General features: G+C 39.3%; 1 protein-coding gene across 4 annotated transcripts in view; it reads right to left on the bottom strand.

Annotated features, from left to right (window-relative positions):
• LOC112643346 (S-adenosyl-L-methionine-dependent tRNA 4-demethylwyosine synthase TYW1) overlaps positions 1–27901 on the bottom strand; it is a 246258-nt gene that overhangs the window by 122736 nt on the left and 95621 nt on the right. For all 4 annotated transcript variants that reach the window (XM_035718170.2, XM_035718172.2, XM_035718168.2 and 1 more), the window contains exons 11-12: positions 26076–26185; positions 15077–15254 (exon numbers count right to left, since the gene is read on the bottom strand). In XM_035718170.2, the coding sequence (XP_035574063.1) occupies positions 15077–15254; positions 26076–26185 (288 nt within the window). The remainder of the gene's footprint in view (positions 1–15076; positions 15255–26075; positions 26186–27901) is intronic.

Below are 27901 nucleotides of genomic sequence, written 5' to 3'. Positions count from 1 at the left end.
TCCCAAGCCCTCCACCACAAGGCCTCCACCAGAATGGTCAGTTCACAGACCCTGCTGGCTGGGTCCCTGGTCATAGAAAGCCAAGAGCAATATTACAAGCCTTACAGAAGTATTTCTCCAAGTACAGTCACGACCACATGTATCAGAAACACCTGCAAACTCAGGTTCTTGGGCCTCTCTCAAAACTGAATCACTTTCTAGGAATGGAGCCTAAGAAAGTGTTTTGTTATATTAGTTTCAAAAACTTCTCAATATTGATCAAAGAAACAAGATACAAATAAATGGGAAGACAGCCCATGTTCATGGATCAGAAGAATTAATATAGTGAAAATGAAAATGTCTGTAATACCCAAAACCACCTATAGATTCAATGCAATCCCTACCAAAATTCCAATGGCACTTTTTACAGAAATAGTAAAAACAATCCTAAATTTCGTATGGAACCATAAAAGACTCTGAACAATCAAAGCAATCCTGAGGAGAAAAAAAAAAAAGTGGGACGCATCACACTTCCTAATTACAAACTATAATACAAAGATACAGTAATAAAAACAGTACAGTATTAACAATTAACATTAAGACAACATTAAAACATTAACAACATTGAAACAGACAAATGAAACAGAATCAGTAGTCCAGAAATAAATCCATGAATATATGGTCAACCAGTATTTAACAAGGGAGCCAAGATGACTCAATATGGAAAGGGATAGTCTCTTCACTAAATGGTGCTGGGAAAACTTGATATTCACATATAGAAAATTAAATGGGACCCTATCTTACATCATCATTCATAAAAATTAAGCCAAAATGGATTAAAAACTTAAATATAAGACCCCAAACTGTAAAACCACTGGACCTAGATCAAATTAAAAAGGTTCTATACAACAAAAGAAACAATCAACGAAATCAAAAGGGCAACCTACAGAATGGAAGAAAATATTTGCAAATTATGTATCTAATAAGGGTTTCATATCCAAAATATATAAAGAACTCCTATAACTAAAGAGCAAAAAAACCTGATTTTTAAAAATGGACTGGAATAGACATTTTTCCAAAGAAGACTTAGATATGGCCAACAGGTACTTAAAAAGGTGCACTCATCAGCAAGGTAATGTAAATCAAAATATCATATCACCTCACCCCTATTAGAATGGCTATTATCAAGAAGACAAGAGATAACAAGTACTGGCAAGGATGTACAGAGAAAAGGGAACCCTTGTGCAAAGCTGGTGGGAATGTAAATTGATACAATCACTATGGAGGATCTGCAAAAAATTAAAAATAGAACTACCACATGATGCAGCAATTCCACTTATGGGTATTTATCCAAAGGAAATGAAATCAGTACCTTGAAAAGATATCTGCATCCCCACATTTACTGCAGCATTATTCAAATAGCCAAGACATGGAAACATGTCTATCAACAAATGATGGAGAAAGAAAATGCCGTATTATTCAGCCATAAGAATAAAGGAAATTCTGTCACTTGAAACATGACAGATGAACCTGGAGGACATTATGCTAAATGACATAAGCCAAACACAAACAGACAAATACTACATGAACTGACTTATATGTGGAATCTTTAAAAAAAAGAAGACAGTTTCCATTAGCTGTTTTCTTCCCTGTGTAGGGGCCATACTCTTACCTCTTTGTCTATTTCATGATTTTTTTAAATAAGCATTTAACATTTTAAATAATATTATGCACAACTCTGTATATCAGATACCACCCAACCCAGGGTGGTTGTTTTATTTGTTGCTGTTTTCATTGTTACTAAAGTACTCTGGTAAATTCTGTATTCTTTCTTGTGTTTAGCCTTTTTGGTTAGCTTAGTAGTCTGTTAGTGATTGGCAAGAAATAACCTGAAATATCTTTAACCCTAAGGCTCCTGGTGTTTGCTGAAGGTTCTGTATGTATGTTGGGGCATGCCTTCAATGCCTAGGCAGGCAGTAGACCTCTGCCTCAGTTTTCACTGTCTGCTTACTCAAGACATCAACATGAGGCAGGGATGAAAGTATAAAACCTGTCAAGTCTTCCCTAGCATGCCACAGCCCTGCCCCTTGGGCTAGCTTCTAGCTTCCCAGGAATACACTGGAGCTTTTCAAAGTTCCCTATGAATATCTCATTCCCCAGCTTTTCTGCTTAATTTCTTTAGTCAGCGTCTTGTTTGCCCCAACCATTATTGCAGCCTCAGGCAGCTGTGAGGTTAAATGATTGCTGATAACTGTTTACAAGAAACACCCCAGGAAAAAGCTTTTTCACTGGACAAAATGTGAGTCATCTCAAATAAAGACAACTCTTGTGTGTGAAGGGTTCCAGGGAACTGCCACATAACCCACATGAGGACAATTCTCTGGAAAAGGGACTCTAAAGGAGTTCCAACTCTGTTTTGCCTCCTCCCCTGGCTGCCAGGGTTAGTTTTTACTATGACTGTAAGTTATTAGGTTTAAGGCTACTGCAGAACTGGGGAAGTTGGAATGGAATAGGACATACTAAGACACCATGAAGCTTAGGACATGACATAGACATATTAACATATCACAAAGCTTACTGTTTCTATTGAGATGCAACCATTTTTTTAAGAATAAATGCTCCCCAGATTGTTGTGTACCTTTGGTTTAGAAAAAGTGGATTCTGACAATTTTTGCTAGTATACTCAAGGAGCAGGTTTTGAAGGTCTGTACTCTGTTATTCCTGCTGACATCCATCACATAAGTTTTGTTTTTATTTCCATCATTATCCATCACAAATTTTTTGCGTCCATTGTGATTTCCTCTTTAATCCATAAATGAATTAGAAGTACACTGCTTAAATTTTAACAAACAAACAAAAATTTTAACAAACATACTGGAATATTCTAGTCATCTTTTTTGTGTTGACTTATAGCTTAATTCCAGTATGTTCGATACCATGCTCTATATGATTTCAATACTTTGTTGAAATTTGCTATAATGCCCAGCATATGGCCATTTGGTAATTATTCTGCGAGTTCAATGTTCTTAAAAAAAAATTATATTCCAAAGTTTCTAGCTCCAATGCTCTATTTCTGTAACATAGGCTAAATCTGATTTAGTCGTTCAAATCTTCACTACTCTTATTGATTTTAATTGCTTGTTCTATCAGTTTGAGAGAAGTATGTTAAAAACCTATTTCTCCTCATAGTTCTTTCAATGTTGAGATTATGTTATTGAGTGTTTACAAGTTTTAAATTGTTATGTTGTTTTATGTTCCCAATGGGTTTAAAATTGTATTAAGAAATGTCCATCTTATCTCAAGTAATGGTGCTTATCTTAAAGTATACTTTGACCATTATTTAGCGTACCTTTCCAAAAGTGAAACTTCTACGCATTTTCATGTATTATCTCATATACTCACAATGCCATTATAAGATAGTCATTATTTTACATCAGTTCACAGGTAAGGAAACTAGGCTCTGAGAAGTTCTCTTCCCAGTGTCACTAAGACAGCAAGAGACTTGGGATTCAAACCAGATCTCTTCTAGACCAGGGCCAGCTCTTACCACCTCACTGTATTTCCTCTTTTTTTTTTTTTTTTTTTTTAGCCTATCTGGACTTGCAGATGTTTTAATTAATTAATTTATTTGAGAGAGAGAGAGAGCATGAGCAGGGGGATGGGGCAGAGGGAGAGGGAGAAGCAGGCTCCCCACTGGGCAGGGAACTGGATAGGGGGCTCAATCCCAGGACCCTGAGATCATGACCTGAGCTGACGGAAGATGCTTAACCCACTGAGCCACCCGGGTGCCTCTAGACCTGCATATTTCTGAAAAGTATTCCATCACTTCATAGACACAGAAGAAGACTATATTTTAAACTTAACACATTTACAATAAACAAACCAGGCTTGGGGGAGGGGGGAGCTTCTATTAAAAGGATCAGGTGATATTTATAATCTTCATTTCATTGTAAGCTGTTTTCTGTAACCATTTTGAACTAACAAATACAAGTAAACTATTTTTATGAAAACCCATGCATTTGGGCAACCCAGGTGGCTCAGCGGTTAAGCGCCATCAACTTCAGCCCAGGGTGTGATCCTGGGGACCCGGGATCGAGTCCCACATCGGGCTCCCTGTGTGGAGCCTGCTTCTCCCTCTGCCTGGGTCTCTGCCTCTCTCTCTCTGTGTCTCTCATGAATAAATAAATAAAATCTTTAAATTAAAAAAAAAAAAAACTCATGCATTTCTTCGAACAAATTACTAAGCATCTATATGTGAAGATCTATCCAATTTATAGAGATTCTCTAATACATATGGTAAATGTCTTAGCAAAAACTAAGGAAAACATAACACAGAGCAAACAAAACAGAAATACTGATAGAAGAAGCAAAACGAAGAGAATGAAGTTCACACATAGTTTCAGAAGAAGGTGCTCAAAAGTAATGAACAAAGGGACAAATTTGGTGGAGGTGGGGAGGCCTGGGAAGTTAAGTGCGAATCGTGCCACAGTTAAATATGGAATATAGTTCTGTTTTCTTATGATCAGCTGCTGGCACACAGAAAGCTGTGCATCAGCAATATTTACCAAAAAGAAAAAAAATAAGATTGAAAATGCAAATTTAAAAATAACAAAACAGATAAGAAAATGATAAAAGTAAAGGGGGACTACTCAAGATGAAGATACTAAGAGTGTAACAGTCTACAAAGAGCTACACAAAGTTTCCAAAGAGCCTCTAAACCCTAAAACACTCATAAAAGAGGGCGACATGATCACAGGTTTTTCAAATGTCCACAAAGTTGAGACAAACCAGTTAGTTCTCCTCGAGTCCTCAGAGAGAAGAAATGATTTAGTATTGCAGAACACCACTCTTAACAACTTCATTACCTTACAACATGATGATTTTCAGAGGTCTGCTTTTAAATAAGGTGTCTTATTGTCGGTCACTGGCCTCACAGCACAGGGTAATTTATAAAAAGGAATAACATGGTGTGCTCTAGCAAAACAATGGTGTGATGGACCTTCCTAATTGCAGGGCTGAATGCAAACACAGACTGTACAGAATTAGAACAAGGATCCTAAACTCACATGTCTATAAGGGCAAAGCCACTTTTTTTTTTTAAGATTATATTTATTCATGAGAGACACAGAGAGAGAGGCAGAGACACAGGCAGAGAAGAGAAGCAGGCTCCATGCAAGGAGCCTGATGCAGGACTTGATCTGGGGAATCCAGGATCACACCCTGAGTCAAAGGCAAACGCTCAACTGCTGAGCCACCCAGGGGTCCCGGGGCAAAGCCACTTTTAAAGGAAAAAGTTCTCTGGACATCAAAACACAGACTGCATATGAAACACACAAGAATATTCTTTCCTTATTCAAAGCGATATGCTTCCATTTTCCTTAGACCATGTGGAACCTTTCACTGTTTCACAATTGTTAGAAATGGTGACAGAAAGTTCTCTGCTATGAGAGAATGAACATCGCAACTCCTCTGACCAGTGGCAGGTAACACTCCTAGTGGAGGAGACAACGAAATGGGAAATAGTTTGGCAGGCTGAAAATGACAGGCTTCATTGAAAAGATAACTATTACTTGGTATGCTATTGCATAATAAAATATATTTACTTACGGCTAGTTCTTCACATAAAGTTCCTAAAACCCTTGGCATTTCCTGAGTGACAGAAGTTCCAGAGAAGCATCTTTTGTTATCCTAATAGCCCCCTTCAAACATAAAGATTTACTTTACTACTGAAATGATTCTCAATGGGCCCCTAGATAGCTTTAGGATAGGGGCTGGTTGCCAGAAGAACCAACTTTCAGACCCACCCCTCAACCTCCAAGGAGGGGAGACAGGCTGGAGATTGAGCTAATCACCAACTGACAAAGATTGAATCAATCCTGCCTATGTAATGGTAACTCCATAAACCCTCTAAATGATGGCGTTCTGAAGGCTTCCAGGTTGGTGAACACATGGAGGTACTGGGAGGATAGTGTGCCTAGAGATGGTATGGAAGTGTGGCATCCCTTCCCCCATACCTTGGTCCATACATCTCTTCCATTTGGCTATTCCTGAGTTGTATCCTTTATAATAAACCAATAATAGTAAGTAAATTGTTTTCCCTGACTTTCTGCGAGATATTATAGCATATTACTGAACTTGAGTAGGGCACAGCTGGATGGTCAGAAGTGCAGGTGCAATCTGGGACTGCCACTGGTATCTGAAGGGGGGCCGTCTTGTGAGACTGGGCCCTTACGCTGTCTGGTCTGCACTAACTTCAGGTAGTGTCATAACTGAACTGAATCATAGGACACCAGGTGGCTCCCACAGAGAACCAGAGAACTGCTTAGTGTGGAAAAACCCATGCATCTGGTGTCAGCGTATAGTAATAAAACCAGAGAAGACTGAATTGTTCTGGTATTATAAAGACAGCACTTTATACTTGGCTTTTGACAATTTTTGCCAGATTGCCTTTTCCAAAAGTTCAGATTTTACACAAAATCTCTGGATATTAACCCTTGGCTCAAAAACCAACCAAACAAAAAAGCTTTGAAACATGGTACAGGACAAATAAACCTACTTCTGATCAGCTGCCAATCTGAAACCTTTGGTCTTAATGGCCCTCCAGCCAACCCATAAAATTATAATTGTTTTTTCAACTGAGCTCCTAAAAAAGAGTGAGTCTCAGTGGTTCAAGGTCATCCTCCTTAAAAACTAAAGCCCACTGTGCCCATATAGTGGACTACATACATGGCCATAAATTCCTCCTCTCCCTATATCCACGTCTCCTTGCCCTGAAGCTGGAAGTGCCCTCTCAGCTGGGACTTGCTTCGGACAATGGAAGTGAGAAAGTATGACACAAGCAAAGGTTCAAAAGATGCTTTTGCATTGAAGCTTGTCCTCTCTTGCTGCTCTCAGAAGTCGTGCCACTGTGTGATGAAGTTCAGACTAGCTTACTGGAAAAAAGAAGCGACATGAATAGAGGCCCCAGTTGTCCCAGTCATGGCATCTAAACCAACGAGCCCAGCAGATCTGCCAACTGACACATGACACAACACTGAGACCAGCCAAGCCAGACAGGATCAAAAGATCTCCCAGCTGACCGAGAATTATGAGCTCAATAAATGGCTGTTAGTTTGAGTGACTCATTTTAAGATGAGTGATTACAAGAAAAGATAACTGATAAGATGCTGCAATATCTCAGTGCTATGTGTGCCACAATGCCACTATAAAATGCCACTGGTTATGATGGAATTCAGAGGGCCTTTCCTCAAGAGAAAAGGCTCTTATGGTCCAATCACTACCAGTCCTATTAGTATTATTAATGCTAAGTGTCTTACATATTCTGGTCGCCTGTATTAGCCCTATGCTGACAAAATCATCAAGCTGCAGAGTCTGATAGCTTTCTCACTTGCCCAAGGTGTCAGCTTCTATTTTCCTTGATCCTCTAGGATCACTCACTGTAAAAACTCCCCTTAGGGGGAGAACTGTCAGCAAAGAGCCACATACTTGGAGCTAGAGGGGAGACTGAAATTCTCTTAAGGAAAAGTTAAAGTACCTGAAAGGATATACACTTGCTTGTGGGTCAAGGGAAGGCCAAGGGAAGGCCAACTGACAAAGTCCAGGATCTCCTTAGAAGATACCACAGAATGGGTGTACTACAGAAACTTAGGGGGGAAATTTTTTTTTAACTAAAAGCAAGCAATTTAGTAAACTCCCAATCACCCAGAGGACATTATTACTTCCTAGTGCATACTCAAAGATAAAACAGTTGCAAGATATTCACCTGATAGCTCAACTGAATGAGTAAACTTGCTGTACAGAATAAACACTATAAAAGTTAGAGGTAACTTTCAAAATTCATGGCCTCTGTGCTATATTCATAAATCTACTGCTTGTTTTTCTGAAAGAAACTAAGACACCAGAGATAACTGGTATTTGAATTTCTCTAAATTCACAGAAATAAAACAGTATCATCTGTACTCAGAGGAAGTAGTTCTCTTTCCATTTTTCTCTTGGACCACATGGGTCCATGGGTTAAAGCGAGAAAACCCTTAGCTCCACTCAAAGAGGCCTCAAGTCAGAAAAGTATTAGTTTAAAAGTAGGGGTACCTCAGGACTATTTTGTTTCACTACTCTGCAGTCTGGAGTATTTCAAACTCATAGTTTATAACACATCTTAGTATCTGGTATGTCAAATCTCAGTGCTCTTCTTTTTTTTTTAAGATTTAGTTATTTATTTATGAGAGAGAGAGAGAGAGAAAGAGGCAGAGACACAGGAGGAGGGAGAAGCAGGCTCCATGCCAGGAGCCCGACATGGGACTCGATCCCAGGACTCCAGGATCACGCGGATCGCGCCCTGGGCCAAAGGCAGGCACTAAACCGCTGAGCCACCCAGGGATCCCCTCTCAGTGCTCTTCTAATTTTTTTCTAAGCTACTGACATCATTCTTTGAGGAAATGTGGGGGTAAGAAAGTCACCTTATATTTAGGAGCCCTAACACTTGGACACATATATTGTTACCATGCCAGGAGGACTGCTCTGCCTTAGAGAAAGGTACACCTATGCATTATGTACTTCAATCCATCTCTGTTAGGGTATCAATTATCAGAAATTCTTCTCAGATCCTAGAAATAAACTGACGACCTTAGCTTCAGGGTTTTTCCTCTGTCTAGATAGGTATTTCAACACATAACCAAGACATGACAACTCTTTAATGTCCAAATCTAAAATGGCAACTTCCCACATATTCTCTCCTTTGCCCAGATGAGGACATAACTAAAGAAGAGATGCACTCCCCTGAACGATAGCACCCTTGATATTGGAGCTTAACGAATGCTTTAGAAATCCAAAAAAGCAACTTCCCTTTTCTGAGCACTTTCTCTTGAGTATTCCTCCTAGGGTGTTCCTTTTCATTTTTTAAACTGTTGTGTTCTACATCAGAGAAATTTGCTAATTTCCTAATCCCTGCCCCTGCCACTCACTTCTTCCCCTTTGCCTCACTCCCAATTTACCAGTGCCTACACTAAAAGACCAGCTTAATCAATGCCTTTGTATCCCATCTGTTCAGTGGTGGCAGTCAAGACCAATATGGACTTTGTGTTGTATCATGATCCCCCCTGCTGACAAGAGGAGGCTCACCAGCAAGAGTAGGAAAAGAGACCCAAGAACATTTCCTGAATGTTCCCTGTGTGCCAGGCATTTGGCTGGACACTTTCAAGTACGTAGCTTGTTTACCACTCTGTAATTTTCTTCAGTCCCTGATGGCATTCACAAGGAATACTGTGCATGAGCAAACAATGAATCATTTTCTCTGGCTATCATTTTGCTGAGAATCACCTACATCCCACTTCTGGCAGATTTAATTCGTTTTACAAGTATATGCCCCAAATTTGGGATGGACTCCGTTTTTGTATATGTTGTGTGTATATAAATCCCAATACCTCTCTATCCCAACTTCTCCCTCATGAGCCATCTGAAAACCCAAGGGTTTTAAATGTAACAAAAGCTTTTAAAAAAGAATGGCAATCCTATGCAAAATTTAGACACTGACATTTTTTTTTAATTTTTAAAATTTATTTATGATAGTCACACAGAGAGAGAGAGAGAGAGAGAGAGGCAGAGACATAGGCAGAGGGAGAAGCAGGCTCCATGCACCGGGAGCCCGACGTGGGATTCGATCCCGGGTCTCCAGGATCGCGCCCTGGGCCAAAGGCAGGCGCCAAACCGCTGCGCCACCCAGGGATCCCGACACTGACATTTTTAAAACCTTTCCCTTTTAACTTTACCCTTTTATACAACTTCAAAAAAGTAATATTTTAGCTAACCTTGTGACAATGTCACTGGTTTTCTAATTATTGACCAGAAGTAAATAATTTTAACCAACCCACTGATTTCCTATGATGATAAATTTTAAACTGACTTTGCGCATGCCTCTGTGTGTATGATCATTCTTCTTTACAAAGATAGTGTCTTTTTTACTGAATAAACTGGACACATAACACTGTGTAAGTTTAAAGTGTACAGTATGTGGCAGCTTGGGTGGCTCAGCAGTTTAGCGCCACCTTCGGCCCAGGGCGTGATCCTGGAGTCCTGGGATCAAGTCCCAGGTCAGGTTCCCTACATGGAGCCAGCTTCTCCCTCTGCCTGTGCTCTGGCTCTGTGTCTCTCTCATGAATAAATAAATAAAATCTTAAAAAAAAAAAATAAAGTGTACAGTATGTTACATTTATACAGTGTAATGTGATTGCCAATGTAACATCACATTACATAATTATAGTACAATATTATTATCTATATTCATTATACTTTTTAGGTCTCTACAGCATATTTACTACTTGTTACAAATTTGTACCCTTAAACACCACCACCAATCTTACACCCTACATCATTCCCTGGTAACCACTGTTTTACTTAAAAAAAGAAAAAAAAAAGAAAAAAACAGATTTAACTTTTTTAGATTCTACATATAAGTTAAATCATATAGTACTTGACTTTCTCTGACTTGCATACCATACTTGCTCAAGGTCCATCCAAGCTGTTGCAAATGGCAGGCTATCCTGCTTTCTCATGGATGAATAATATTTCATTATGTATATGCACCACATTTTTTTTTCCATTCATCTGTTGATAGGCATCTGGGTTGATCCCATATCTTGGCCATTGTGAATAATGCTGTAATAAACATAGAAGTACATACATCTCCTCAAAATCCTATTGTCATTTCCTCTGGGTATATATCCAGAGGTGGAGTTGCTGGATCATATGGTAGATCTATTTTTAATTATTTTAGAAACTTCCATATTATTTTCCATGGTGGCTGAACTGATTTAAATTTCTACCAACAACGTATAAAGGTTCCCTTTTTACTACATCCTCGCCACATCTTTTGTCTCTTGTCTTCTCAATGACAGCCATTTTAACAGGTGTGAGGTGGTATCTCATTGTGGTTTTGATTTGCATCTCCCTGATGATGAGTGATGTGAGCATCTTTTTATGTACCTACCTGTTGGCCATTTTGATGTCCTCTTTGCAAAAATGCCTATTTAGTTAATCTGCCCATATTCTAATCAGATTATTTTTTTGTTGCTAAATTGACTGAGTTCCTTATTTATTTTGGAATGTTCTGTATGTCTGTTAAGTCCATTTGTTCTAAAATGTGGTTCAATTCTAAAGTTTCCCTATTGATTTCCTATCTATCTATTGCTGCCAGTGGGATATTTAGGTCTTTTACTATTATTCTATTATCTATCGACTTATACCTCATGAGCTCTTAGTATTTGCTTAATAGATTTTAGTGCTTGGGTATTGGAACTGTATATATTCACAAATGTTCTATCTTCTTGATGTATGGATTCATTTATCATTTCATAATGACCTCCTTGTCTCTTGTTATCCTTTTTGACTTGGAGTCTATTTTGTCTGATACAGGTATTGCTCACCTTTGACTCCCACCTGCTTGGAGTACATCTTCCATCCTTTTACTTTGAGTCTGTAGGTGTCCTTAGAGCTGAAATAAGTCTCCTGTATGCAGCATTTGGTTGAGTTTTATGCTTTGTTTTTTATCCATTCAGCCACTCTGTGCCCTGTGATTGGTGGGTTCAATCCATTTAAGTTTCAGGTGATTCTTGACATGTAGGATTTACTACTGCCATTTTATCTTTTGCCTTCCCACTGTTTATTTTTCCTTCTGTTTCTACCTTTGTAAGTTGGTGGTTTTCCATAGTGATTTGCTCAGTTTCCCCTCTTCTTTATGTTTCATGTCTATGCTCTACATATTTGCTTAGTGGTTACCAGGAGGATTACAAAGAACATCTTATAAAGTAGTCATTTTTTTCTGCTGATAGCAATTTATTGTGATCTGCCCATAAAGATTCCACCCTTTTTATTCTTCAGTATTTTTGATGTCACAATTATCTTTTCATGCTGTGATTTTGCTACCAAGTTGTAGTAGCTATAATTATTTTTAAAGCTTTTCCTTTAACCTTTATACTATAATTAAGAGTTTAATATACTATTCTAAAAGAGAATTACAGTGTTCTAATTCTGATTGTCCATTTACCACCTTAATTAGAGTTTTGTGTACTTTCATCTTCCCATTTCACCTTGAAGAGCTCCTTGCAACATATCTTGTAAGGCAGATCTTGTGGTGGTTAAAGTACTCTCTGTTTTGGTTTGCCTGGGAAAGCCTTTATCCTTCCGTCATATCTGAAGGATAACTTTGCCAGATATTGAGAGGCAGTTTTCATCTTTTAATATTTTGAAAAAGTCATTCTACTTTTCCCAAGTTGTAGAGTTTCTGCTGAGAAATCTGCTGATAGCCTAATGCAGGTTCCTTTGTAGGTTATTATCTCCTCCCACCCCCAGCTGCTTTTAAAATTCTTTACCATTTACTTTCGACAGTTTAGATATAGTGTGTCTTAAACAAAGTCTTTTTACAATGAGGTAAAGGTTTTATTACCTTTGTGGACTTGTCTGTCCAGTTCCTTCCCCAAGTTTGGGAAGTTCTCAGTTATCATTTCTTTAATATGCTCCACTTCCTTCTCTCTCTTGTCCCTCTGGTAAACCCAATCATCTAATATTGACTCTCCTAATGGAATCTGATGGTTCTCATAGGGTTTCTCTACTTTCTTAAAATCTTAGTTCTCTCTCCTCTTCCACCTGAACCATTTCTAGATTCCTATCTTCCGGCTTGTTAATTCTCTCTTTCATCTGATCTGCTCTATTTTCAATGCTTTGTAAATGCATTCTTCATTTCACGTATTGAGTTTTTCAGCTCCAGAGTTTGGTTCTTCTTTAGAATTCTTTAGAATTTCAATCTCTTTGGTAAAGTACTCCTTCTATTCATTAATTTTATTCCCGAGATCATTATATTGCCTTTATTAAGTTTTCTTGTAGCTTGTTGAATTTCATCATAATAGCTAGTTTGAATTATGTATCAGATTGCAATATTTTGTGTGTATTTCCTTTTGTGATACCATATTACCATGATTTTTCATGGTTGGTTTTATAAAAAGTGCCTCTGCCACAGTATCTGGAGCAGCAAATACCTTTCTTTGTTATGTAAAAATCTTGTTTACTTTGATTCCAACAGTTTTAACAGGTTGGTAATTGGAAGCCTTCCTTTTCTCTTCCAGAAGGTGGTGCTGCAGCACAAGTTTTTGGTTTTTCTTACCAGAGCGGACTCCCCACTGCTGAAAGCTGTGCATTTAAAAGGGGGGAGAGGGGGTGGCACCACAGTGGAAGGTGGTATGTGCTTAGCACCTGGGACTTTGGGTATGGCCCATGACCAGGTAGTAGGATCCTCAAGTAGGGGGTTCCCAGAGCTCTGTGGGCAATCCTTTTACAAATATCCCCTGGGGCAGATAGCAGGAAATACTTTCCTTCAGTTCCATGCCTGCCTTCTTCCTTTCCCTTTCCTTCCCCAGTCACTGTGCTTTCTGAGAGAAAGCAACAGGTTCTCCTCTGGCTCTGTAGCAGGCGCCTTCACCCTCCACCTCCTCTGCCACAAGGGTGGTGCTGGCTCCCTATCAGACCTGTCCCAGCAGCCTCTGCTGCCATTCCCCTTACTCCATGGCCTCCTCCAACATATAATCCACTCTCTTTTGGGTACACACACAAATGAATCTCTTGGATGTCCTGATGTGCTATACAAAGGTGCTTTTTTTGCTTTGTTTTGTTATGGATGTCTGATTAGTTGTAAATGGAAGGCAAGAGAAAAAATGGAATGAGGCAGGCCACTGTGATTCTGACATCACTCTATTGGTGTCTTTTTATATTTAAGAATTTCTCTTTTTTTCATGTTATATTTTATTGGTTGGTATTTACAAAACAACTTTGAATTTTAAAAGATCATTGTCTTTTATTCCTATGTGCAAATTTCCCCAGTATTTCACTAGCCATTTCCTGAGAACTTACAGGTACTACACTAGTGACATGAAGATAAACAAACAGGGGTCACCAGTCTCAAGCAACTCTGTCTAATGGGGAAAGCACAGGTAAATAAGTAAAATTTAATGTTTTTGGTGTTATAATATGTGCATAGTTCAAGTATAATACAAAAACATATCATTTCCGGGCCCCAGAAGATGGTCATCTCCATCTGGAAAGCTCCCCGTCTAAGTCACCCAAACCAACTCATCATACCTGTTAAACCTGTTCCTTCCTTATGTGATCCTCTACAGCTCCAGAGCCCCATAATCCTAGCAATCAACAGGCTGGAAACCTTCTAGTCATTAACTGGTCCTCTTCCATGCTGGACTCTCAAGAGCCATGCAGTTCACCAAGCTGATCTATTATGTCTCAATAATGTCTTTTTTTAGGACTCTTCACTCTCTCTGTCTTACTTTCATCTTTATTACTCTTACCTAAATGAACCCTCTCCTAGCGAGTTGCCTGCTTTTGGTTCTCCCGTTTTACACCATGCTACCAGAATTCTCTGCAGGAAGCAAGATCTTTCCAAAAAACAGCACTTGAAATTCTCTACAATCTACCCCCTACCTTTTCAACTTAGGTTTCCAGCTGCCAGTCTCTTTCATACACTCTGTGGTCCAGATGAACTATATTTACATAACAGTATCACAAATACCCTAACTTCCAACCTTTCTCAGGAGGTTCTTATTAAAAACTATAGCTTCCAACCTTTAAGATTCCAATTAAATGGTGACTTTGCTGAGAAGTTTTACCCTGTTTCTCCCCTTCTGGAAAAAAACTGCATTCTCTTTTGAATTCTCCCAGCAATTAATTTGTGCCTCTATTCTTTTTACTAATATTATCTTCCTAATAGAATGCATTTTTAAAAGTAGGCCATCTCAGGACACCTGGGTGGCTCAGTGGTTGAGCATCTGCTTTGGCTTGGCGGGTGATCCCAGGTTCCAGGATGGAGTCCTGCATTAAGTCCTACAGGGAGCCTGCTTCTCCCTCTGTCTGTGTCTCTCATGCATGAATAAATAAAATCATTAAAGAAAAAAAAAAAAAGAATAGGCCCGTCTCTTGCCCCAAAAAGCCAACATGTGTATGTAGTGAGTAACTGATAAGCCCTTTTTAAATACATTAATGCCTGTTTTACTTTTCGGTCAAACATAGATCCAAGTAGAGTATCTTAATAAGCTGGATGGCTCACCTGATTTCCAGAGGGAATTGTGCATTTGTGACCAGGAAACTAGAGATTTTACACTCATGGAGTAGTTTCAAAAACCTATTGATTTCTGGGTACATGATGGGTTCTCCCACAAGGGACAATGCACAGTGCTTTACCATCATTGCTTCTTCAAAACGTTCTTCTTTGACACCTGGTACTCCTGGAGAACACAGTGAAAAGGAACAAGCTCAGTAAGCGTTGGGAAAAACTTTTATTTTTCTTAAAAGTTTTTAATTTTTCTTAACGGTTCTTTAGTTATAGATGGCAAATTCATTTTTTATACCATTCAAATAATACAAAACCACAGCCAGGAAGAGGAAAAAGCTAGAATTAGTAAATCAGAAAAATCAGCAATCTCATCCTTGGTTTTAATACTAATTAAATTACATGAATATAAGCAGACAAACCAAATTTTGTTAGCTAATTATCTGGAATGCAGAATATATTACTTTCCATAATTTGCTTAGTTCTGTATTCTTTCATGTTGGTTTAAGAAAATGAACTCAAATGTTTACTACAGATAAGTGGATAAACAAAATTTAGTATAAATGGGCAAAGGAATATTATTTAGCTTTGCAAAAGGAATGTGATGCTATCAGGTGACAAATGGATGAATCTATGCTAAGTGAAAAGAGCCCAACACATAGGGACAAATGTATGAATTCCCTTATTTGAGGTACCTAGAATTGGCTAATTCAAACAGAAAGAAAATAGAAAGTTACCAGAGGCTGGGAAGAGGGAGAAACAAGATTTGTTTTTTCTTGGGTACAGAACTTCTGTTAGGGATGATGACAAAGTTCTGAAAATGGGTAGTGGTGACAATTGCACAATATTAAGAATGTACCTTAGTACATTCAGTAATGACACTGATCAGTGACACTGATCAGTAAGGACACTGATCATACATCTTAAAAATGGCTGCACTGGTAAATATTGTGTTATATATATTTTACCACAATAAAAATATGAGGGGAAGAAGCTGAACTCGGTATAAGGAAAAGCCTCTTCTTATCTCCTTCATTCCACAAGGATTCTGAATTGTGAAACTAAATGGAGTTGGTTCAAAACCATATAAGAAACAAAAAGAAACCTGAATTTATCACCATTGGCTGCACGTTGGAATCGCCTGAGTGTCAAAAACTAGGTCCAATGCCAAAGATTCTACTTAAGTGAGTGTAAACCAGGATGATGGGACCTTCTAAAACTCAAGTGACACTAACGTGCAGCCGAGGTGGAACATCACTGCATAAATCAGAAGTCCCCAAATCTGTTTGCACATTGGAATCACCTGGGAAATCTTAACTCTTCCAAATTCCAGGCCCCAGCACAGACCAATTAAACCACAATCCTGGGAGAGAAGCACAGTAATCAGTAGTTTCAGAAGCTCCCCAGGTGGTTCCAATGTGCCAACAAGTTTGGGGACCACCAGCACACACCACAGGTTCTTGCCCCTCACCACACCTTGGAACTACCCAAAGCACTTTTAAAAATCCCAATGTCAAAAAAAAAAAAAAAAAAAAAAAAATTCCCAATGTCCAAGTGGTATCCCAAACCAATGAAGTCAAAAACCTCTGGGGACGGGACTCAGGCATTTTTTTAAAACACTTCCCATTCGTTTTCAGTGTGCAGAATGGGTTGAGAACTGCTCTCAATTCAAATGTACAAGGCACTCATAACAGTCCCTCAATCTAAGACAGAATTTGGAAGACTTGGAAAGAGTATAAAAAGGGAAATAAAAATATATCTTCTTTATTTCTGATATTTCTATCAACTAACTCTAAGTTCTTTACAAAGCATATAGTCTCTTCACAGATTCCTTGTGAAGACTGAAGGTGGGAGGAAGGATGTTAATATTCCCTCTCACTTAGCCACCCTGGAAACATAATTTCCTGAACCGTGAAAAGTCCCTACCTCAAAGAATTTTTGTTGGCATTATATAAGATAAGGCATGTAAAAGGCTTTAGCAGAATGCCTAGCGCACAAAAAACATTTGTTTAAAATTTATCACTGCTATTATCCTGGTTTCTTAAAATGATTAAATCCCAGTCGGTATCACCTTAACTATATAACAAACCCAGAAAAAATAAAGTCAAGTTTCACTGCTCATTTGTACCTTATTTACCAGAAAGTGATTTTATTTTATACATGTGCAGCTGAGCATGCACACACACTTTATGTGGAAACAAGCAACTTCAACTAAATATCCAAAAGATCAAACTAACACAATACAGACTAAAACCAGAACAATCTAAATGTGACAGATGATACCTGCTATGATTGCTATCTAACTGCAGTTCTGAGAATGTATTTCACATTAGTATTTTTAAATGAGTGATTTTTTTAGGTGACTGAAATCTACGATCTTAAGTGAATCAAGTTTTTTAAAAAACTTGATCCCTAACTCACTGTACATTGCCAAAACAACTCAGCAGAAAGCATTTCCTTTTTATTTTTAATAATAAATTTATTTTTTATTGGTGTTCAATTTGCCAACATACAGAATAACACCCAGTGCTCATCCCATCAAGTGCCCCCCTCAGTGCCTGCCACCCAGTCACCCCCACCCCCCGCCCTCCTCCCCTTCTACCACCCCTAGTTCGTTTCCCAGAGTTAGGAGTCTTCCATGTTCATTTCCTTTTTATAAAAAATGTCATTAAATTTAACCTCACTCCCCCCGCCCCTCGCAATGAGCATATGAAAAGGGCAGATTTAACCTGAACTGCAAAATTAACCTGAAACTCAGAAAGTAGTATAATTGAGCATTGGCTAGGCCCTAAGCACTGGAAGTCATGTGTAGCAGGTCTAAATTCTGGCTATACCACTAAGTTGGTTTGTGTTTCTTGGTCAAGCCACTCAACCTCTCTATGCCCATTCTCTAATCTACAAATGGGGATTTTACACACACACACATACACACACACACACACGGCTTTTTTTTTTTTTTTAAGATTGTATTTATTGAGGGAAGAGAGTGCAAGCAGGGGAAGGGAAAGGGGAGGGGAGAGAGAAAATCTTAAGCAGATTCCATGCTAAGCAGAGAGCCCAACATAGAGCTCAATCTCATGAGGCTGAGATCATGACCTGAGCTGAAATCAAGAACATGCTCAACTGACTGAGCCACGCAGGTGCCCCCATACACAGCTTTTATAAAAATTCAATGAAATAAATACCTAGGGCAGTGCCAGGCCTAGCACAAAAGCATTCCAAAAATATTAGCTGCAAATATTTTTATTTGAATAATATTTATTTTGTGAATTGAAACAAAAATTCAATCTTTTAATTATTTCAAAAATAAAATAATTCCACTCAATTCAGCATATATTTATAGATCACTTACTATGTGCCAAATAGTGCTCTAGGCAGCTTTTTTTTAAGATTTTATTTATTTGACAGAGAGAGAGAGCCAGAGAGCAGAAGTGGGGGGAATGGCAGAGGGAAAGGAAGAAGCAGGCTCCCCACTGAGCAGGGAACCCAACGGGGAACTCGATCCCAGGACCCTGGGATCATGACCTGAGCCAAAGGCAGATGCTTAGCCAACTAAGCCACTCAGGCATCCTCTAGACAACTTTTCTACAGTGAATAACTTTACAAATAATTTATCTATTTAGAGAAAAACCTCTGCCTTTGTGAAGTTTATATTCTTATGAAACAGAGAACATCAAACATAATAAATCTGTAAATTCTATACAGTAAAATGTTCTGAGATGATGCAAATGTTCTCTGTGCAATCTAATACAGTAGCCACCAGCCATGTGGGACTCTTGAACACTTAAAAGTGTGGTTACTTTGATGACAAACCAATTTTTTTTTTAATTTTCATTATTCAAAATATAAAGGCCCGCACGAGGCTACTGGCTACCACACAGGATATGCATATCTTTAGTATCTTAGAAGGTGATAAGCATATGGAACAGAAAATGTAGAGTAGGGTACAGATTAGGGATCCAAAGAAGAGGAGGAGGCAGGCTGCCTAGAAAAAAGGGCAGTCAGGAGAAGCTCGCTACAAAGCTGTGATCTGACTTGAAGAAGATGCGGGTGGTGGCCCAAGGAATCTAGGCAGCAGATGGCAGAGCAAAGGCCCTAAGGCAGGAGCACACTGACATGTCCAAGGAATCTGAGAAACATGGGTAGCCACGGCAAGGTTTTCCACTTCCACTGGAAAAAGGTGGCATAATCTAAATTTCGTTCTAAATGTTTGGATCAGATTGGATGCTAAACTGAGACTATAGGGGCAAAGAGGTTACACTGGCAAGAGGCTATTGTATAATCCAAGCAAGAAATGATGGTGGCTTCCACTGCAGTGGTGACAGTGGAGGTTGCAGGAAGAGATCTATCTTGAAGATAAAATCAATAGGATTTTTTTTTTAAATCAATAGGATTTTCTAATGGATTGGATGTAAGATAAGAGAGAGAAAGGTAATTAATTATTTCTTTAAAGATTTATTTAAATTTATTTATTCAGAAGAGACAGAGAGGCAGAGACACAGGCAGAGGCAGAAGCAGGCTCCATGATGAGGGAGTCCGATGTGGGACTAGATCCTGGGACTGGGATCATGCCCTGAACCAAAGGCCAACGCTCAACCACTAAGCCACCCAGGCGTCCCGGTAATTAATGATTTCTACAAAGCTTTTGGCCAGAGCAACAGAGCTGCCACCAACTTAGACAAACAAAACTTTTGAGGGTAACAGGTCTTACAGGGAAGGAATAGCCTGTGCTCAATTTTAGAATGGTAAAGTTTGATATCTCTTATGTATGTGTGAATGAGTGTCCAATGTTCAAGTTTGGATTCTGCAAGAATAGACCGGGAGGAAATAAACATTTTGGCAAATGGATAGTACTTCCATTCTGGGCCTGAGTTGGACTGCCAGGGCAGTGAGTGTAGATGGAGAAGTGAACTGGGAGCTAGGGCACTCACGGAGTGAACTGGGAGCTAGGGGACTCAAGTCTAGGGAAAGAAAGAGAGGTCATGGGAGGACACCCAAGAAGCAGCCAGGGAAGGAGGAAGATGTAAAAGCAAAGGATCAGCTGTCATTCTCTCTGAGACCCTGAACTAAAAATCTCAACCTATCTATTTAGACAATGACAAAAACAAAAACCCAGACAAAAAAAGTCCCATGGTAAAACTCCTTAAAGAGTCATAATTCTAGGATTTAAAAATTGTCCTAATTTTCTCAAAAGTAAGGTGTTGACGGGAATATGTAAAATCATGGTTCTGTCCTTCATAACACATTTCTATTTCATGCTCACTGCCAGAGGCTAATAGTGATCTTTCCTAAAACAAGGCCTTCCTTCACTGTCCTCAAGGAAATAGTTCAGGAAATAAGACATCCTCTAAATTTCTAATAGCAGCTCTGGAGCAGGAAGATAGTCCAGAGAACAGCAAACACTACATTTCAGTAACAAATCTACAGAGATATTTTCCACATGGGGAGTGTCTGTCTCTCTCTCACACAGACAGAGGCTCTCTCTTTATTCCCATATTTCCCCAAACCTTACCCTCTTCACTTCTGCTTTGTTATTCTGATTTTTTTTCCCCTTAAGTAAATTCCTGACATTTCCCTTATCCTGAATAGCTTCCTGATCCTGGACAATCACTACAGTCATCAGATTACTACGAAGCATACTTTATCTCATTCAAAGATGCCAAAGCAGAAACTTGACACGCCAGAAGTGTCATCCTCTGTTATAGCAATAAATCCAAGTACCACAAAAATAAACTTGATATATTGCCCAGCATAAGGGCATTCTTGCCTATTTCTGAAGTGTGGGTCAGTCAGACATAAAATGAGACATAAAATATTCTCTTCCTTCTTTTCATAACAATATAATCCCTCGCTAAAGATCTTGCTAAGAACCCTCCTGGTTGAACGTCAAATAGATCTTTGACATGGTCACTTCCACTGGGAAGTTTCTCATAAATAACCTTCAGAAAACAATTAGCAGGTGGGGCTTTCTTCCTCACCACCCCCATGTTTCTTTTGGACATGTACTTTAGCATGCCTTGTTTGTGAAAACCATCCGTAGGAAACTTATTTTTTTGCATTACTTCACGTCTAACTTAAACTATAGATTAAAAAAAAATCTAGCACAAATAATGTCTTTTCATCTTTGCAACTTCAGCAATGAAGATGTTCCTGACAAACAGAGTTCACTCACTTGATTGCTGAACTGATAGGAATTGACCTAAGGAAGCCTCCACCCCAATCTCTGGAACTATTTCTCCCTGGTGTAGTTATCTAGAAGGGGACAGGCAGCATTTTGAACAGATGCTGAGCTGCACTGAAATTCTGACCCACTTGTAATCAACAGAAAGTTAATTCTGCATGTGTATAAAGGGAAAGCCAATAAAGGTCATGAGGAGAAAGATATTTTAATGATTCAATTAAGTAACTGAAGAACAATAATTGCCCTCAGAATTGAGAACAGAAGCACAAAAGGGAAGCATTAAAAAAAACAATCAGAATATCTTCAAAATCTGTTCAAGGCTGGCCATTTAGCTAAACCTTGAAGTTTAGAGGGAAGAAGCAAAAAGCCCCACAGCAAGTCTCCTCCTCCACAAAAATAAAATCATAAAATGACTAAACCAGACCCATGAAAGAGAGCAGGTATTCATCATGGTGTAGAAAAGCACACTAAAAAACAAAATACTCCAAACCATAATAAGGGAAATTATTAATAAGTTAAGATTGAACCTCTAAAGACGGGATGAAGTCAGGATATCCAGAATATAACCAACTAAGAAGGAAATAGCTTAGATTCTTTGAAAACCGCCTGTAATGTTCCGAAAGCATTTCTGTTTAAACCTGAAATTTGTATTTCCTAAGATATAATGCTGTTAAAATGAAGATTAAGTTACCATTCAAACCCCTCAAGACCAAATTAATCTGCAATATACTTAAACTACAGTACTAATATATCTATTTCAATATCACTAATCAAATTCATTTTTTTTTCCTAAGGAAAATGTAACCCAAATTCTAACTAAGAAAAATGGTAATACCCCATTCCTTTGGTTTTTAATTTTGTTTTGCTTTTCTCAAGCCGCTGGGGGCACAGGGTAATAGGGAAACTCTACTACGGCTGTGGGAGAAAGGGGGAATTTCCAGCAGGGTCTCCGTGAGTGAATAACTACATCCCATGATATAAACCACCTCTCCAGACCAGTCTCTACAGAGGAGTTCAGATCTGGAGAAGAGAGAGAAGAGAGACTCCACCAGTGGCTGAAATAAAATCTAGAGTTATGTATCTGCATCTTTATAGAGTCCACATGTAGGATCCGTTTTAGGACTGCAGCCAGGTAAGGATATGCAGTTCAGAAGAGGAAGCAGGAGTTAGCCTCACCATCTTCACTCTTGAGGCTCACCATTCAGAAAGGAAAAGGACTTGTTTTATTTAAACTCTATCCTCTAGGAATGAACAAAAGATAGAACATAGAGATTTCACTGACTGCAGGAGGAATTGGTTTATAAAAAAAGAAAACTTTAGGCTGGGCAGCCCCGGTGGCCCAGCGGTTTAGTATCGCCTTCAGTCTGGGGTATGATCCTGGAGACCCGGATCCTGGAGACCCGGTTTGGCGCCTGCCTTTGGCCCAGGGCGCGATCCTGGAGTCCTGGGATCGAGTCCCACGTCGGGCTCCCTGCATGGAGCCTGCTTCTCCCTCTGCCTGTGTCTCTGCCTCTCTCTCTCTTTCTCTCCCTCTCTGTCATGAATAAATGAATAAAATCTTAAAAAAAAAAAAAAAAGAAAGAAAGAAAACTTTAGGCTATAACCATTGATAAAGCCTAAGTGAAGTTACAAAATCTCACTGCCTGACGAATGTCTACAATAAAATAAACAGTCATACATTTGAATGGTTTACTTTCTGCTGAGTCGAGAAGACAGAAAACATAACCAATATTGTGAAATACTAAAATTCCATAATTTTGCCTGTTATGATATTTTTAAAAAGAAAACAATATGTTTATTGAGGGCTGCAGGCTACCACCAGTTTTCTAGAAGAGCTCTGTATTCTTCCAAATTATGTATTTCATCCTTTAATAATTAGGGTTTTTTTCTCTTTTAATACTACAGTATCATAGCTAGGTTTACTATAATTATTACAGCAGTAAGACAGATTTTTCAAAAAAGTAATGCCTTATTTAAGCTTGGAATGAAATTAAAAAAAAAAAAAAACATTAACAAATAGTTACCATGATCCAAAACCTGAAAATAAAGAGTGCTCACTCTTCGTGAAAACATAAAATATGAGAGCTCCTTTATGCCCATATGCCAGCCTGTCAACCCACCACTCCTTCAAATATAAGCCCATTTTCTTTAATTTTTTTTTTTTTTTAAACAAACCCTTGCGTCCAGGGCTTTCAATAGATCGCAGCGAGGGAGCTGCTCTGCTACATAGAAACCCCGACCCAGAAGCAGGTCGTCTAGTAATGGTTTAACACCAGGTTCCCCACGAACGTGCGTTGCGTGACGGGCGAGGGGGCAGCCCCCTTTCCAGCCGCACCCGGGTTCCCAGGACGACGGGCTCTCTGCACCAGACCCCGGTCCCCACGCGGGGCACGCAGGACGCGCGCAGCGGCCCGCCAGCCGGGACGGCGGGGGACCGGCTATCCGAAGCCAACCGAGGCACCGCAGCGCTGCCCTATCATTCGGCCTGGGTGGGATTCTAACTTAGAGGCCTTCAGTCATAATCCCACAGACGGTAGCTTTGCCCCACTGGCTCTTCATAAGCCCATTTTCTACTACTACTTTAAAGAAAAATTGCTCTGGCACCTTGAAGAGTGTCAGTGTACAAATGTTCCAACTAAAAACCAGTTCCGACTTGAAAACCTTTATAGAAAATTTATTGTTGATTAAATGAATCAACAATAAAGAGTAAACAATGTTTTACTGACATGGTAACACTGTCAAGTAACGAAGATGTGAAAAAAGAACGCTTTGGGGAATTACTAGGTCAAAATCAATAGGCTAGGAAAGCTTTTTTTTTAAGATTTATTTATTTATTATGCTAGGAAAGCTTTTTTTTAAGTATGTATGTATGTATGTATTTATTTATTTATTTATTTATTATTATGAAAGACAGAGAGAGAGAGAGAGGGAGAGAGGGAGAGAGGCAGAGAGGCAGGCTCCGTGCAGGGAGCCGGACGTGGGACTCGATCCTAGGACTCCAGGATCGTGCCCTGGGCCAAAGGCAGGCGCCAAACCACTAAGCCACCCAGGGATCCCCCTAGGAAAGAAAGCTTTTTGAAGAATGAAGTAGACAGTCCTTGCTGAATGGGAGGGGGGGTGTCATTCCCCCCTCCCCAGGCATTTTAGCCCTTACTCAGGATTCACTTGTCCACAAATGTGCTGTTCTTTCTCTCTGCAATCCTTTATCTAGCTTCCCCCTACAACAACACAACAGATATTTTTTAAAACTCTTCTCTCTCTTACCCCATGGGAACCTGAAAACAAGCCATTTGAGATGCCTATACTGATTACAATCACGTGAGCTGGCTCCCCAAATCAATAGCTCTCTCTCAATTTCTTAAACACACCATCCTGTTGACTGTTTCTCTGGAGAACTCTGACCAATACGTTATCCAAGAGAAAACAAGACTCTGCTTTGAAATTTTTTAAGAAGGCATATGATTTGTTTGAAGATCAATAATCAATATTAACTAAATCAATAATGAGTGTTGCTAGTCAGATACCAGATCTTGAAACTTAGTTCTTTACCAGTTTCATTGAATTTTCCAAACACTGATAAGAGACACTGCTTTATCCACACGAGAGAAAGTAATTTGTCAAAAAAAAAAAGTGCTTGAGACTAGAAGATACAAATCTACAAATTTAAATATTAGCATCTTTGCAGATATACAAAAATAAGTTAGCACATACACAGATACACATGAATAGGCACAGCAGGTCCACGTCCTTAGAAAATTATAAAGAATAAAATAAAGGTGTAATTATTGACTGATTATCCTTAATAAATTACTACTGATTAATCATTACTTGCATTACTTTTCTCGATTTCTCATAAGAAATAAGAAAAGCAATAAGAAAGACTGAAGTATAATAAGCAATATATTTCATCTTTGGCCCTCGTTCCTGGCACAAAGCTCCTAAAACCCTTGGGATCTCCGGAGTGAAAGCCGTGTCTTTGGTCATTCATAAGGAACCCGTGTTGAACACACCTGAGCTAATGAGGTGATTAAGGGCCCTAAGCAGCCTCAGGATGGGGCTGGTCACCAGAGAAACCAAGTGATTAAAGGGTTGGAATTTTTCAACCACACCCATGGACCTCCTGGGAGAGGAAGGAGGGAGTACATATTAGGCTTTATAAAAACTCTTTCTTGAACAAGAGTTGATGAGCTTCTAGGCTGGTGAGTCCCTCCATGTGCCAGGAGGGTGATGCACTCCAGGGCCACTGGGACAGAAGCTCCTGTGCTTGCAGACTTTGCTCTAAGTTACCTCTTCACCTGGCCATCCACTGAATCCTCTGTAATACCCTTTATAGTAAACTGGTAAATGTAAACAGATGTTTCCCTGAGTTCTGTGAGCCACCCTAATAAATTACTCAAATCTGAACAGGAGGTAGTGAGAACCTCCAATTTATAACCAGTCAGTCAGAAGCACAGGTAACAGCCTAGACTTGAAACTGGGGTCTGATGTGGGGCAGTCTTACAGGACCTGTGGGGTCTGGCACTACCTCCAGATAGTGTTAGAACCCAATTATATTCATAGGACACCCAGCCAGTGTCTATTGAGAACCAAAGACCTGCTTGGTGTGAATTAAGTTTATTTAGTTCTTCCATCATGTGGAATACAAAAGTTGTCAATAAAAACTAAAAAGACCAAAATGTATACAATATTTCTACAAAGTTTTCACTTCCCTATACGAAAATTTGCCAGTAGGGACAAAATCCTGTCAAAGGGGCAATTCTTCTGCCAATTTAATTCATGCTAATTAGCATTCCTTTTTAGAGGGTAGATAAATACCTTTAAACTGCTTAATCATGTTCTGATGGTTTTCAATGGCTTCCTTTAAGATCATTTCAGGCTGGTCCATCTTCCACCGCCATTCGGTGCCCACCGGATTGGTGTGGTGTCTGAGAACAAGAGGTAAAAATTCTAGACTCTCTGTAGTAACATCTCTCAGCTAGTTAACTACTATGCAGTAGTAGTAAGATTATAAAATCATAGTAGTAAAACCATAAAGTCATAAAATCAGGGTTGGTTTCCCTAAGAGCTTACTTATAGTAGTATTTTCCAGTTTAACTCATGATATCTAGCAGAGAAGGTTATATGGAGAAGTGCTTGGCTAAGCTTGGGGTTTAATTAGAACAATGGAAATATGCAACTCTTTCTTCCAGTCACCCACTACTAGGCTAACAAGCAACCATTAATGACTAATAGAATATTTCTGGAAGGATTGCAAAATCACAGTAAATGACCCTCCCTGAGAGGCAGCACAGTAGGAATATCTAAAGCCTAGGAAGGATAAGGCATTGAGAAAATAACCCTTGTCAAACCAGCCCCAGCGCTACACTTAAGGTATCCTCTCATGGAATTTTAAGTCAGTGTACACTAAAGGCAAGTAAAGAAACAACAAATCTGGGATCCCTGGGTGGCACAGAGGTTTAGCGCCTGCCTTTGGCCCAGGGCGCAATCCTGGAGACCCGGGATCGAATCCCACGTCGGGCTCCCGGTGCATGGAGCCTGCTTCTCCCTCTGCCTGTGTCTCTGCCTCTCTCTCTGTGTGACTATCATAAAAAAATAAAAATTTAAAAAAAAAAAGAAACAACAAATCTCAACTCAAGCACAACTCCTAACTCGATTAACCTGAACTCCAAAAAGAAAGGCCAAGCAGAAAGGTGTTCTGATTTCCAAACACACACACAAAAAAATAAGTCTGACTTTAAACAACAAAAAAAATGAGGGATATAAAAACCAAAACAAAAAACAAAAAAAATTTCCAAAAGACAAAGCAATCACCTGAACCAAACTCTTTTGACACAAGTGTTGAAAGTATTTGACAGTGAATTTTAAAAACAGTGATATCTTTAAAAGATTTTATTTTATTTGTTTGAGAGAGAGAGAAGCAGACTCCCCACTGAACAGGGAGCCCAACGTCTGGCTCCATTTCAGGACCCCAGGATCATGACCTGAGCTGAAGGAAGAGGCTTAACTGACTGAGGCATCCCCTAAGGTGTCCCTAAAAACAGTGATTAATATGTTAAAAGCCCCAACAGAAAAGGTGGGTAATATGCAAGATCAGATGGGTAAACTCAGCAGAGACAGAAATTATAATATACAATCAAAGAGAAATGCTAAATATGAAAAAACCGGCTTTTGACAGGTTCAACAGTAACTAGTAACAGCTGAGGAGAGAGTAAAAAAACTTGGAGATCAATGCAAAAAAGCCAACTAAAACAAAGAGTTTTATTTTTTAAGTGAAAAAAAAGGACACAGCATCCACGAGCTGTAGGACAACAGGAATAGGCCCAAAATACACATACTTGGAATCTCAGAAAGAAAGCAGAGATAACAAAGCAGATGAAATAGTAGAAAAATGATAGCTAACAATTTTTCACAGGTAATGAAAAACCACCACAGATCCAAGAAGCTAACAGAACCACCAGGACATTTTAAAAATGAAAAACAACCTAAAAATATCTTATCCAGGGAACCCCGGGTGGCGCAGTGGTTTAGCGCCTGCCTTTGGCCCAGGGCGCGATCCTGGAGGCCCGGGATCGAATCCCACGTCGGGCTCCCAGTGCATGGAGCCTGCTTCTCCCTCTGCCTATGTCTCTGCCTCTCTCTCT

Source organism: Canis lupus, chromosome 6 (assembly GCF_003254725.2).
Source record: "Canis lupus dingo isolate Sandy chromosome 6, ASM325472v2, whole genome shotgun sequence".
NCBI lineage: Eukaryota > Metazoa > Chordata > Mammalia > Carnivora > Canidae > Canis > Canis lupus.
This window is presented reverse-complemented; position numbering and strand designations above follow the sequence as displayed.